We start from the raw sequence: 12025 nt of genomic DNA on the forward strand, positions 1-12025 counted from the left end.
ACAGGAAAGGCATTCAAAGGCACGAAGCGGCTTTAAAAGTCACTGGAGGTGGAGTTGGGAGCATCGGAAGTCCCAGGTTGGGGGCCTGTGGACGCACCCCCAAGTCAGCTTGGGAACCTCTGTCCTCCTAGCTCTATAAATTCTTCTTTCTCATGGCTTCTAGGCACCAGCCTAGCACAGTGCCTTGCACAGAGTAGGCACTCAATAAATACTTGATTTTCTTGATCTGATCCCAGAGAAAGCCTTCCCCACCTATTCTTCTAGAGAGACACCTCCAAACCAGTGTCCTCCTCCGGTTAAGTGGGCTTCCCCAAAGAGCATGTCTAAGATGGCAGCTGCAAGCTCTCTGTTACCATGGCAACAAGGGATTAGCCTGATGGGGTCATGGTGTCAGGGGAGGGGCAGTGGAAGAACCTGCTCTGGGGTCAAGGGAGCTGGGGTACATTCCAGTCCTCCCCTCCATAGGACTTGAGGTTTCACAGCTTCTGGCCAGGGCTGGAAATATTAGGGATCCCCTAATTGTGAGATACCCCATTAACTCTTTTAACAGAGATCTAGCTAATCAACCCTATTAGCAGAGATTCCATTATGAGAAACACCATTAACTGAGACCCTGATGATAGAAATTCTATTAACAAGATCTCACTATCACTTTTTCTAGACAGGGATGCATTTGGCTAAAATTTCCATAGCAGAAATGGACCCGCTTCCCTCCCCAGCTCACTCTACCTGACCTGTCATCATAACTTAGATAAATAGAATTATTATTATTACTATTCATTTCTCTTGGAACATAGGGGTTAAATATACAGGCCTGGGGGCAGCCTCCCTGACCCTGGGGTCACCCCATCTTTGGGATCAGATCCCCACTGGTCTGCCCCCCTCTTGGCACCCTGCTCCCTGCCAGGTCACTTACCCCAATCCCCCAACTCTGGTCCCTAATGAAGAGGCCACCAGGGGGCAATAAATTATTATCATCATCATCATCATTGTGTTTGTAAAAAGGAAGAATGCTCTGGAGCATGGAAGGCAATGGACTACAAAGTCCACTGAGGAGACTGGAGCCTGGAAGCTAAGGGATAGTGGTAAATAAGCTTGGGAAGCAGAAAAGATGCATGTCAAGGAGTTAGTGAGATGGAGAAATAAAGTGTTGGGAGCCCAAATGGAGAGAAAATGAGTTGGTGTGGTAAGAGCAGAGGAGAGAGATACTGAGCAGTGGCGAGGAAAGAGCTTCAGAAGCCCTGAGAGCAGAAATCAGGCAAGAGGTGAGGGCCTAAGATGAGAGTTTGCAGAAGGGGCCCATGGCAAGGGGGAGGAAGTGAGAGGAGGAGGCATGCGAGGAGATACCCAGGCCCAGAATGATGGGGGGAGAGATGGAGCGAGTCCCAAAGGGCAGCATGCATGGGGCAAAGGGAGTGAGGGGCAAGCAGTGGTCCACAGAGCCAGGAGAGACTGGCAAGGCAGCCCAGGGGCTGGAAACCTCCACTCGGCTCAGATCTCCAGCAGGTTGCTCTGCTCTGGGCTGCCTTCAGGGACTTTTTCTGCGGGTGCCGGTGAGGCCGGAGGTCGGGGCGTCTGATTGGCCTCTTCTTCCCCGGCGCTGCGGCCCTCCCCCAGCTCCTTGGGGCCGCTGGGTGGGGGTCCTGGGCCTGGCTCGCCGTGGGTGCGTTGGTGTTTGCTCAGGTGGTCGCTTCGGGTAAAGCGCTTGGAGCAGAGCAGGCAGGTGAACTTCTTCTCCCGGGTGTGAGTGCGCACGTGGCGCTCCAGCTCGTCCGAACGGGTGAACCTCTTGCCGCAGAAGAGCCAGTTGCAGACGAAGGGCCTCTCGCCCGTGTGCCAGCGCAGGTGGGCCTTCAGATGGGAGGCCTTGCCATACACTTTGCCGCAGCCCGGAATGTGGCAGCTGTGGATCGGCTTCTTCCGCAGCCCGGCCGCCGCGGCGCCCAGGCGCTCTAGCTCCTGGCAGTTGGGGCAGTCGCAGGAGGAGCGCCCTGCTCCACTGCCCCCGTAGCCAGCACTGCCCCCTGTGCCTGCACCCCGAGGGGGTTTGGCTCCACCACTCCCCTCCAGCTGCCCGCTGTTGCCCACCGCCTTGGGTTTATAGACATCTTGGGGCAAGACATGCTGGGGCCCTGGCTGCAGGAGGTGGGGAGCTGGGTAGGGGGCAGGATTAAGGGGGGCAAAGTCGGATGGGTAGGTGGACAGCTGGGGGTTCAGTGGAGGCTGAGCAGGGCCTGTGGGTAGTGTCCCTTGCAGCCCATCACCCTGGCCCTGCCCGCCACCTAGCCAGTTGCCCCCAGGGTGCATGTCCCACCAAGGAGTAGGAGCATTGCCAGGGCCTGGTGAGATGCCTGCGTGGATGCCTGCCTTGTACCAGGAGCCATAGGGGTGTGCCATGTCCAGAGAGGTGTAGACACTGGGCAGGCAGTCAGAAGAGCTGTGCCCCTTGGGCACTAGTAGCCCAGGGTCCTGGGTGCCCGTGGGCCCAGGGAATGAGTGGGAAAAGGGAGGGTAGTCATTGGCATAGCCCGAGGTGGGTGCTGGAGGACTGCCTGCAGGTGAGAGGAGCCCATTGGTGCTTGAAAAGGGGGCTGGGTAGGCATCGCCCATGGTTTTGGGGGCCGAAAGGTCACTGCCCAGAGAGTATGGCTTCTTTGTGCCTGCTTTGCCCAGTGTCGCTGAGTCCCGCAGAGGGCTGGAGCCACCAAATTTGCTGCACGCCGCTGTCAGCATGGCCAGGGGACTGCAGCCATAATGAGCTTCCTCCTGTGGAGAGAGGGAAGCAGTGTTTAGGGGCAGAGGAGGACACACGAAGGACTGTGCACCCCAGAGACTTGGACAACAGAAGAAAGGGGTCAAGGAAGAGTTGAAGAGGATGGGGAATCAGAGGTGGTGAGGGGAGGCACTGAGGACTGGGGCCCAGGGCAGAGCTCAGATGGAGTCTGCAAAAAGAGCAAAGGACCGAGACAGCGGCCTAACACCCAACCCAGCAGGCAGGAAGCAGAGCTCCCTGTGGTGCTGGGGGTGTGTGCAAGGGCCTCTGAGGAACGGGAGATGCTTCTTAAATAGCCATGAGAAGAGCTGGGGATAGAGGCAGCACTTGGGTGCGGTGAGAATTAGAGATCCTGACCCCTGGAAATGGGTTGGGAGCAGAGGCCGTGGTCGGGGACTTGGAGAGGAAAGATGAGGCTGAAAAGGCAGCCTGGGAAGAAGGTGAAGTCGTAGGGGACTGTAGCTCCCCGCGTTCCAGATTTTCCCAGCTTGACCCCTTATTCACTTCCTGTCTCTGCTTGGTCTCCTGACTAAGGCAGTGGCCTGGTCTCCCCGAAGCGGCGTCCTCATGTCCTTGGTAAGGAATCTCTTTCTCTTGGCAGGGACCCTGGGGCTGGGGAGCAAGAGGAAGCGAGGGCAGAGACACTGGGACATTGAGAGGGAACAGGGCTGCCGCCAAGCCAGGACTGTGGCTGAGGCAAGAATGTCTTTCAAGCGGGCATTGGGCACCTCCTGCTTTGTGGAGCCAGCTGGTACCCCTTTGGGAGGGCTGGGAGAGCTGAAGTCCTCACGCCCCTGCAGGGCAGGGAACTGGCGTGGCTAAGGTACTAGCTCACAGCCACACACTCCCATGCCTCAATGTACCCTAACACACAGAGGCCACAGAGCTCGTCTCTCTTCACCCCTCCAGCGCAGGGAGTGAAGGAAGATGCATGTAGATACGGGGCATGGGAGTCTTTTAGAAACACACACAATGCCCTTCGTGCCCATCGTGCTGCTGCTACCAGGCCAAACCACTCTGAGATCACCATCTCTCAGGAGCTCATGGTACCCCTCCCTGAGTCAGACTTGGGACGCCCTCCTGGGCGATGGATGCCCTCCCGGATCCCAGGCTGGCATAGATAGGCATCCATTACTGAGAATCCCACCAAAAAAAAAGATGCCCTCAAAAGCTGACCCCGTACAGTTCCTTGACTGGGGCCCTCAAAAACTGAAAAAGAACCCGAGAATCCAGAGGTCCCAGACCTGCCTGCTAGCTCCCAGCACGTGGTATGTGCTGTATATGCCCGATCCTAGAGGTAGATCTGGGGTCTAAAGGTTGCAGTGAGGGGTGTGTGCAGTCGCCAGTCTTGCACTGTTCCGCAAATGCAAACCTGCTGCTCCCCCTGTCTAGTTACCTCTCTCTGAGGTCCTGTTGACCCCATGGACTCCCAGATTTGAGCCACTGAAAGCGTCCTCAAACCTGGCAGAAGCCCTGCATCCTGCCCAGCCAGGATGTCCCTGGAGCCTCTCATCTCCCAAGCAGAGGGTAGGTAAGGAAGGGTAGCTGATGGGGCAGGAGGCAAAGCCTAGCAGAAAGGACAGGTAAAGACGTGGAGTTCAAAGGAGAGAGGCAGAGACCCAGAGACACCTGGAGCAGAGGACCCTGCAGGGTGAAGAGCTGACGGAAAAGCCCGCAGGGGGGAAAATGAAAACAGAGGGGCAGCTGGCCCTCAGGGGCAGAAATGGGCAGGGACCCAAAAGAGAAGAAAGCAAAAAAAACGACAAAAGGGATGGAGAGAGAAGAAAGCAAAATAAACAAAGACAGAGAGGTGATGGAAAGAGACTGGGCAAGGAAGGCACAGGAAAACAGAGGAAAAGAAAGGAGGGAGAAAAAAGAAAAGGGGGAGGGGGAGGAGGAAGGCAGATTTCCTACCTAAGAGAAAATCCCCAGGGCGCTGGGCCCCAGAAAACCCCCAGACCAGGCCACTCCTCCCTCCTTCTCCCCCTGACCACCCCCTCCCCCTCTGCCTGCCCGGCCCGGCTCCGTTGGTTTCCCTGCGGTCGGTTTATTTTTAAAAACGCCGACGCCGTCCCCCCCGCCCGGCCCTCACACTGTGGCCACAGGGGCCTCAGCCAAGCCCAGGGACCCCACCCAGCTGTGGGGAGGGAAGGAGGGGTGAAAGAAGGCCAGCAGCCCCAGGCCAACGGGAGACCCCAGCACTGGGGAGCGGAGGCCCCCAGGGCCCCCGAGGGCAGGGAAGGGGGAGCAAGGCGCCAGCCCACTCAGACGGTTCTGGAGTTCCTGGAGGCCAAGAGCTGGGCACCTGGCTAAGTTTCACCACAGCCTCGGTTTCCTTCTCTTGCTGCGTGGGCTCTTCTGAGAACTGGGGAGAGGGTCCTGGTTCAAGATTCTAAATACTCGTCCACGACCTCACACCGGGGGCCCAGGAGCCCACCTTCCAGTTGCTTTTCCTCTCACTTCCACCCACCATCCATTGAAAACAATGACAACCACAAGAAAACAGGCTTCAGGTACTGAAGGGAGAGTCTGTGGAGAAGGAACAAGACAAGGAGCTGTCCCAGCTCTCTCACTCACACAGGGAGGAGAGCCCCCTCTTTCCGCTGACCTCCCACGGGAATGTTCACTGGACATCTGAGCGTTAACTGGCCGTAGGTTCTGGGCACCCAAGGTCGCAGTTTCCACTTCTCCACTCTCCACCTCCTCCCAAGTTGCTTAGTTTTCCCACCTTCCAAGTGTCCATCCCCAGGTAGCCCCCACCCCCATTTCTCCCTCCACCCTGTTCCTCTGCATCTTGCTCAGCCCAGGTGAGCCTTCCATCAGGCTCTCCTCTCTGAAACCCCAAGTTCTTCCCACTGCCAAAGAGGGCTTCCGGATGGGGGCGGGAGAAGAAGGTTGAGGGCCCAGGCGCCCCCCAGAATAGGTGAAAGAGACAGAGACTAGAAACCTTGGTGTTGGGGGCATCTCCAGCTCACGGGGAGTGAGGGACATGAAAGCCCAGTTTCCATGACACACTCCTCTTGCCAAGTGCTACCCCAATCCCGTGTCTTTTCAACAGGCCTTTGGCCCAGCCGCTCCTGCAGGCACCAGTGCCACGCTGGCAACTCTGACATGAAGCCCACGCCCACTGACACTGCCCCTGCCTTGGGTGAACCCAGGATTTCCATGCACCTTAGTCCTCCAGCTTCCTCAAGACCAACCCCAGTGTTTCAATGATATGGTTCAACTGAGAGTGTCCTGGGGGTGAGCGATCTGCCTCCTTGCAGCAGGGGGTAGAGCACAGCACCTGAGGCCCCCTGACTGGGTTATGGTGTCCACCCCATTGCCTTGCATGCCATTCCCTCAGACTCAGTCACAAACTCGCTATCCACCAGACTTACACACACCATTCCCCACTTGGACTAACAGACGCTCAGGTGCCCCAGCTTATACACACACACCCCTGTGCTCCCACAAAGCCAGCCAGGCGTGCGGGTGTGCGGCTTTACATCCTGACACTTACATGCAGGCCAGTGAACACAGGTGTTAAAAGGCTCCCAGTCTATCTCACACACACCTCTCCTGCAGGCTGCATGAGTCGGCTTCCTGTCTGGCCCATCACCCCTTGGACCTGAGCTAGTGCACCGGGAGCAGAGATGGGGCCTTCAGAGGGGCCCAGGAATACAGAAGGTCAAGGCTACTGCTGGGAGTTGATCTTTGGGGAGGCCTCTGTGGTCCCAAATTCCTGCGGAGGGACCCGGAAAGCAGAGGTGGTGACAGAGACACAGAGTCAGAGACCCAGAAGCTAGGAGAACTCAGGACATTCAAACAGGCTCTGAGTGACCCTGAGTCCCCCTTTCCAACTATGTGCCATGAGTCTCCCAGAAGCCCCGGCAGAGTCAGACATTTCTCAAGCCCCCAACCCCTGACCCCCATGGTACCCTAGTTCCCTCCATCCCCAGTGCCAGAGGCAAGGGATGCTGGGGTCCCGGCCTGGAGGGGAAGTGGCTCAGTCCGCCCTGGAGCCTCCCACTCCCAAAATAGAGCTGAGTTTGTCTTTGGCTGAAAGCTAAATATTTGTGAGCCGGGCAGGCGGCCTCAGACCCTGGCCCTCCTCCTTGGTTGTCTCTCAGGCCTGGGCCCAGTTCCTCTGGTCAGCCCCCCACATGCAGGGACTGCCTTCTCCCTTCTCTCATTGCCCACCTCCTCTCCTACGAGCCCAGAAGCCCAGCCCCCTCCCCACCTACAAACCAGACAGGACACTGCCTAGGATGACTCCCGAGAGCCAGGACCCCCAAGGAACCATGTACTCACTGCTACTCTGTGCTCACTCAGCCAGTCCTCTGGCCTTCTTTCTCTCCCCCTGTCTGCTACCAGCTTCTCTCTCTCCCAGTCCTCTCTCCTCAGCCCCCAACTCCTTTCTCCATCCCTTTTCCACTCCTCAGAGTTGGTGTGCTTGGCTGACCTTAGGGGTCCATGCCTTCTTCTAAGCTAATCCCCTCTCATCCTCCTGTGACTGTTCTCTGACCCCTGGCCCTGCTCTCTCCTCCCTTCTCCTGCCCCCTGCTCCTCACTCCTCTGACCCCTGGAAGTGACAAGCACCACGGCAACTGTCTGTGTGAGTTGGGAGGTGGGAAGTGGACAGGAATTAGGACCATTAAGATCATGGCTGGTGTCCTGGGGGTCGGAGGGGGCAGTTACCTCAAGCAGGGAGGACGCCATCCTGAGGCTGGGGAACGGGTCCCAGGGAGCCAGGCAGATGGAGAGAGCTGAGCCGGAGACAGAGGGAGAGGGAGAGGGAGGGAGAATGGGAGAATGGGAGAGAAGAGATCTAAAGTTAGAAGGGACTGGGGGTAGGGGCTGGGGGGGGCTGCTCTCTGTCTGTAGGGATCCACCCTCTAATTACAGCTTTCCCAGCGGAGAAGGCTCCGGATCCAATGAGCAGGGCGAGAGAGGGAGGCAGAGGGTCCACATTTCCTGCTCCAGTTGCTGAGCTCCCCAAAGAAGGGATCTGGGCGGGAGAGGAGAAACGGGGCTCCCAGAGAAGGGCTGGAAGCAGGAGCGGGTAGGGACAGGGCAAGTTGTCAGGGTGTGCTGGGGGGCGCTGAGGGCAAAGCGGAGGGACGGCGGGCCCAGGTGTCCCACACCCTGCCCCCAGCGATCCCATCAGCATCTGTGGGAACCCCTCCCAGACGCAGCTCCCCAGTGTCCTGTACCTGGGGGATCTGGGGCTGGGTGTCCTGGGTCTCTCCTCCCTGGAGGTCTGGCACTGGGAGTGCTGGCAAGGGGTCGCCTGAGGGTCCTGGGAGGGCTTCGCTCCTCTCCTAGGCCAGCTCCACTCCTGTTGCCACTCAGGCTCTGATCCTAGAATCCTACTTTGACTCCAGAGTCCTGGCTGCTGGTCGGCGGGTGGCGGGGCTGCTCCTGCTGCTTCTGCTGCCGCCGCTGCTGCTGCCGCCGCTGCTGCCGCTGAGGGAAGGAACAGGAGGGAAAAGGAACAAACCCCAAACCACTAATTAGAGATCCAGGGGGGGGGATGGGGGATTGGGGACGACACTCACACAGAGAGACTGGAGCACACTGACATACACGCTCATGGACAAACACAGGATGATACGTGTGCACGTCCACACGCACAGTGCTATGCACCCGGGCACAGCCACCACCATCGTGAATGAACAGAGACAAACTCACACAAATGATCACAGTGACATGGCTGGAGGCACACAAGCCACACACACACCCGGGCTGACCACAGAGATGCTTGCTTCCCCAGTCACCCACCTCGAGAGCAGGAGTGCAGTGTGTACGTGTGTTGTGAAAGCCAGGAGGGGGAGTGCGCTCTGAGGTGGAGGCTTCCGCTGCCCAGGCTTTTAGGGTCACTGAGGTAGGTTCCAGAGCGAGGCCTGGAGGTGGGGGAGAGCTTGGCACAGGTTTGGGGCTCGCCAATCTTCCTCCCAATGCCTGACTTTCACTCTTGGGAAGTGGCACCTAGGCCTGCCTCACTTTGTGGGGCAGAAGCTAGGTCTTCTGGTTCTGAGAAAATTTAAGGCAGGCAGGAGTGAGGGTAAGGGCAGGAGGTCATTGGGTCAACTCATCCAAGCCTGAGCCTAGCCTCTTTGGATTAGCCCCCCCAAAGGGAGGCCCTAGCCTCCATTGTTCCTTGCCAGTTACCATCCCTAGGCCCTTCTTGGCCACACATCAAATCTCCATCCTTTGATGCAGTGATCAAAGTGATCACTCATGATCTTCTCATGAGTGATCATGCTTTCCAGGAGGGAGTGCCTGGTTCCCTTTCTCATTGTCATGCATCAGTTCCCTCTGCAGCAGGAAGAATTGAAGTTAGAGCTTAGGCAGGACTTCCCAACTTTGACTTCTCATCAAAATGGGGAAGAAAAGAAAGTCAACCAGTTGGAAGAGGGAAATTCAAAAAGTCTATTAACTGAAACCTGGGCCCTAAGGTAAGTTTATGGGAGAGAGAGGACTGGGCAGCCAAGTGGTAGAGCCAGCATCTCTCCCACGGAGGCGCCCAGCCAGCTGGGGTTGTTTTGCAAGTTCTTCCCCAACACACCCCTCTCCCGCTCTCGGCCCTGCCCATCAGAGGAATGGAGCCTGGTCCTTACCCCGCAACCCCTTCCCTCACTCCCCAACCAGTCCCCTCACTTTCTCTTCCTGGGTGCCTACTTCCGGGCTCCTTTTACTCTCCCAGCTCAGCTCCTCAAGGCAAAGGTGGGGAGCGGGCAGGAGCAGCTGGACGTCCAGGGAGGGTTAACTGCAGTTTAACCAGCGGGCAGGATCAAAGTTCAGGGGAGGAGGGGGCGGGGGTGGGGGTGGGGGGAGCAGTTCGGGATTCCAGCCCCATGATTTAATTTCCCCCAAGGAAGCCTGGGGGCCCAACTTTTGAGGAGAGGGTTAGGGAACCAGGGTGACTGGCAGACACCAGTCTCCCAGGAAAAGAAGCAAAAGAAGAAACACAGAAAGACTGAGAGGCATACAGCGCAAATGAAACAATCCAAGAAAATCAGAAGAGAAGCGAGGGATATAACAGGGAGAGAAGAGAGGAAAACAGAAGACCAGTATGTGCCTTAAAAAAAGACAGAGAGCAGAAAAAATGAAAAAAAAGGAAAAGAAATAGGCCCAGAGGAACAAAGATGAGGAGACAATGGCTTCAGAAGGACAGGACAGCGGAGGCAGAGGGTCAAAACGGCCAGGCAGGTGGGGGGCAGGGATGGAGTATAAATAGTGCATAATTGTGTCCGATGATTACACGGGCCACCCCACCCGTCTGCCCAAGAGGAAGTGCCCGTGGTGGGGTGTCCCATGACCTCGAAGTCTCCCCCTGGTGGGGGGTGCTTCTGAGCCTGAGGTGTCAGATGGATTTCTGGGCGCCCACGCGAGCGGGCTCAGAAGTTGGGGAGGAAAAGGGGAAGCTTTGGAGGAATTACTGCACCACCAGCAGAAAGCCAGACGCTTTCAGATCAGGCAAGCAACTGAGGCAGAGGAGCAAAGTCTAGACTCCAGAGAAGAGATGGCAGGTGAGAGAGGGGTTGGGAAGGAAAGGAAGAAACTAAAGGGGAAAAGGAGGCAGGATGAAAGGAGGTGGGGGGTTGAGGAGAGGAGATGGGGGCAGGGATGGTCAGCCTTCTCCACTTCCTTTCAGGATCATGATCCCTAATCCTACCTGGGAAGGAGCAGGGGTGCTAGGGAAGGACAAGGAAGGAGCAGGGTCCCCAGCAAGATGTGAGCCAGGGCCCCCGATGTGCCAACCCAAGTAGGAGAGTCCCTGGACACAGCGCCCCCTCCCAAGAGTCTGTGCCAAAGCCAGGCAGAGGGGCTGCCTGAAGCCCCCAGCTGCCTCCCTCAGGACCCTGGGTTCTGACTTCTTCCACACCCTTGTTTAAGATAGTCCTGCAGCCCAGCTGAGGCCCTGCTATTCCTGGGCCCAGACCCCCGCCCCCTTCCCAGTGCCCCCAGAGGCTGGGGTCAACAACTGGGAGCGCTGACCAAGGACCTGCCTCCACCCTCGCAGGCCTCCCTCAGCCCAGCCTCCCAGGGGGTGGGGCAGCCAGGCAGAGGCGCCATGTGGCAGGGGCGGGTAGAGGCTGCGGCTCTGGTCCTTCCAGTATAAACCCCCTAGGCATCTGGTTTCTATCCACCACCCCCCACCACCCTGGGGGCCCCTCAGCCTCCGCCCATGGCCACCCAGACGCTGAGCTCCAGAGATGGACGCCCCTGAAGGAAGGGGTGGGATGGTGCCTTTCTGATCTTTCAACCCCAGGACTGGGCTGAACCACAGGGACCGCTCCCTTCCCTCCCTCCCTCGCCTAGAAGAATCAGGGTGGGATTTCTAGGTTAGAGGGGGTTGAATCTGGAACCTGCCTCAGTTCTCTTTAGCTGTTTTTGGAAAGGTCAGTGAGGGTGGAGAGAGAGTGAACACTGGGGAGAGACGTCTACCTCCCTCCTCCTCAGGGAAGTGACCTCCTTCCACCCCACTGCCCTCCGCCCACCATCCTAGGCTGGGCTTCCTCTGAGAGCCCCAATCCAGAGGGACTCCTAACTCTTCCTTTGTTGTTATGAGTTTGGCTACCCTAGAGAGAGTCACCAGCAAACAGCGAACAAAGCCCGGAGATACAGATCAACACGTTCTCTAATACGTACCTAATGAGTGACACACTTTCAGATACACTCTTGCACACATGCTGAATTATGAACATACATACACCCTGCAGGCATCCACCCTGACACACACGGATATAAATACATACGTTATACAGATGATGCTTACGCCAAGACACTGACCCTAACCTCCAATCACAAAAATGCACTCACACCAGCATACATACATGCAGATGGACTCACAGTTAGCTACAATACCCCGCAGGGACTCACACAGACTCACGTCAATACATACATTTACAGATATGGCAAACATCACAGACATACACACAGGTCTAACATCACAAGCTTACAGCTCTAGAAATCCCGGAGGTCTCCTAGAGGGGATTTAGGAATGCCTTCCTACAAGAATCTGGGCATAAGGGTGATGTGACGGGCACTGCTAGTCCTACAAATTGTTGCCTGCAATTCCTACTAGTGTAGTGTACCTTTGGGGACTCGCTGATCCTTTATTCTCCATATCCACCAGAGTTCAGAGACCCAGATGGTCCTAGCAAACTCTCTGGCCCTGGGGAACCCCGGCATCCCCACCCCCACCCAGACCCCCCCTGCTCTGCGGCCCCGCTGACTCATCTCTCCCTCTGTGGAGCTCCCCAA

General features: G+C 57.2%; 1 protein-coding gene across 1 annotated transcript; it reads right to left on the reverse strand.

Annotated features, from left to right (window-relative positions):
• Nucleotides 1–1491: 1491 nt before the first annotated feature.
• Nucleotides 1492–2769, reverse strand: SP7 (Sp7 transcription factor; the record flags this gene model as incomplete). The annotated part of the gene is made up of 1 exon (XM_082664981.1): nt 1492–2769. The coding sequence occupies exon 1, from the start codon at nt 2731–2733 to the stop codon at nt 1492–1494; it is 1242 nt and encodes a 413-aa protein (XP_082521107.1). The 5' UTR covers nt 2734–2769.
• Between the last annotated feature and the right edge of the window lie 9256 nt (nt 2770–12025).

This window comes from Grampus griseus (genome assembly GCF_964374135.1).
Source record: "Grampus griseus genome assembly, chromosome: 11".
Classification (NCBI taxonomy): domain Eukaryota; kingdom Metazoa; phylum Chordata; class Mammalia; order Artiodactyla; family Delphinidae; genus Grampus; species Grampus griseus.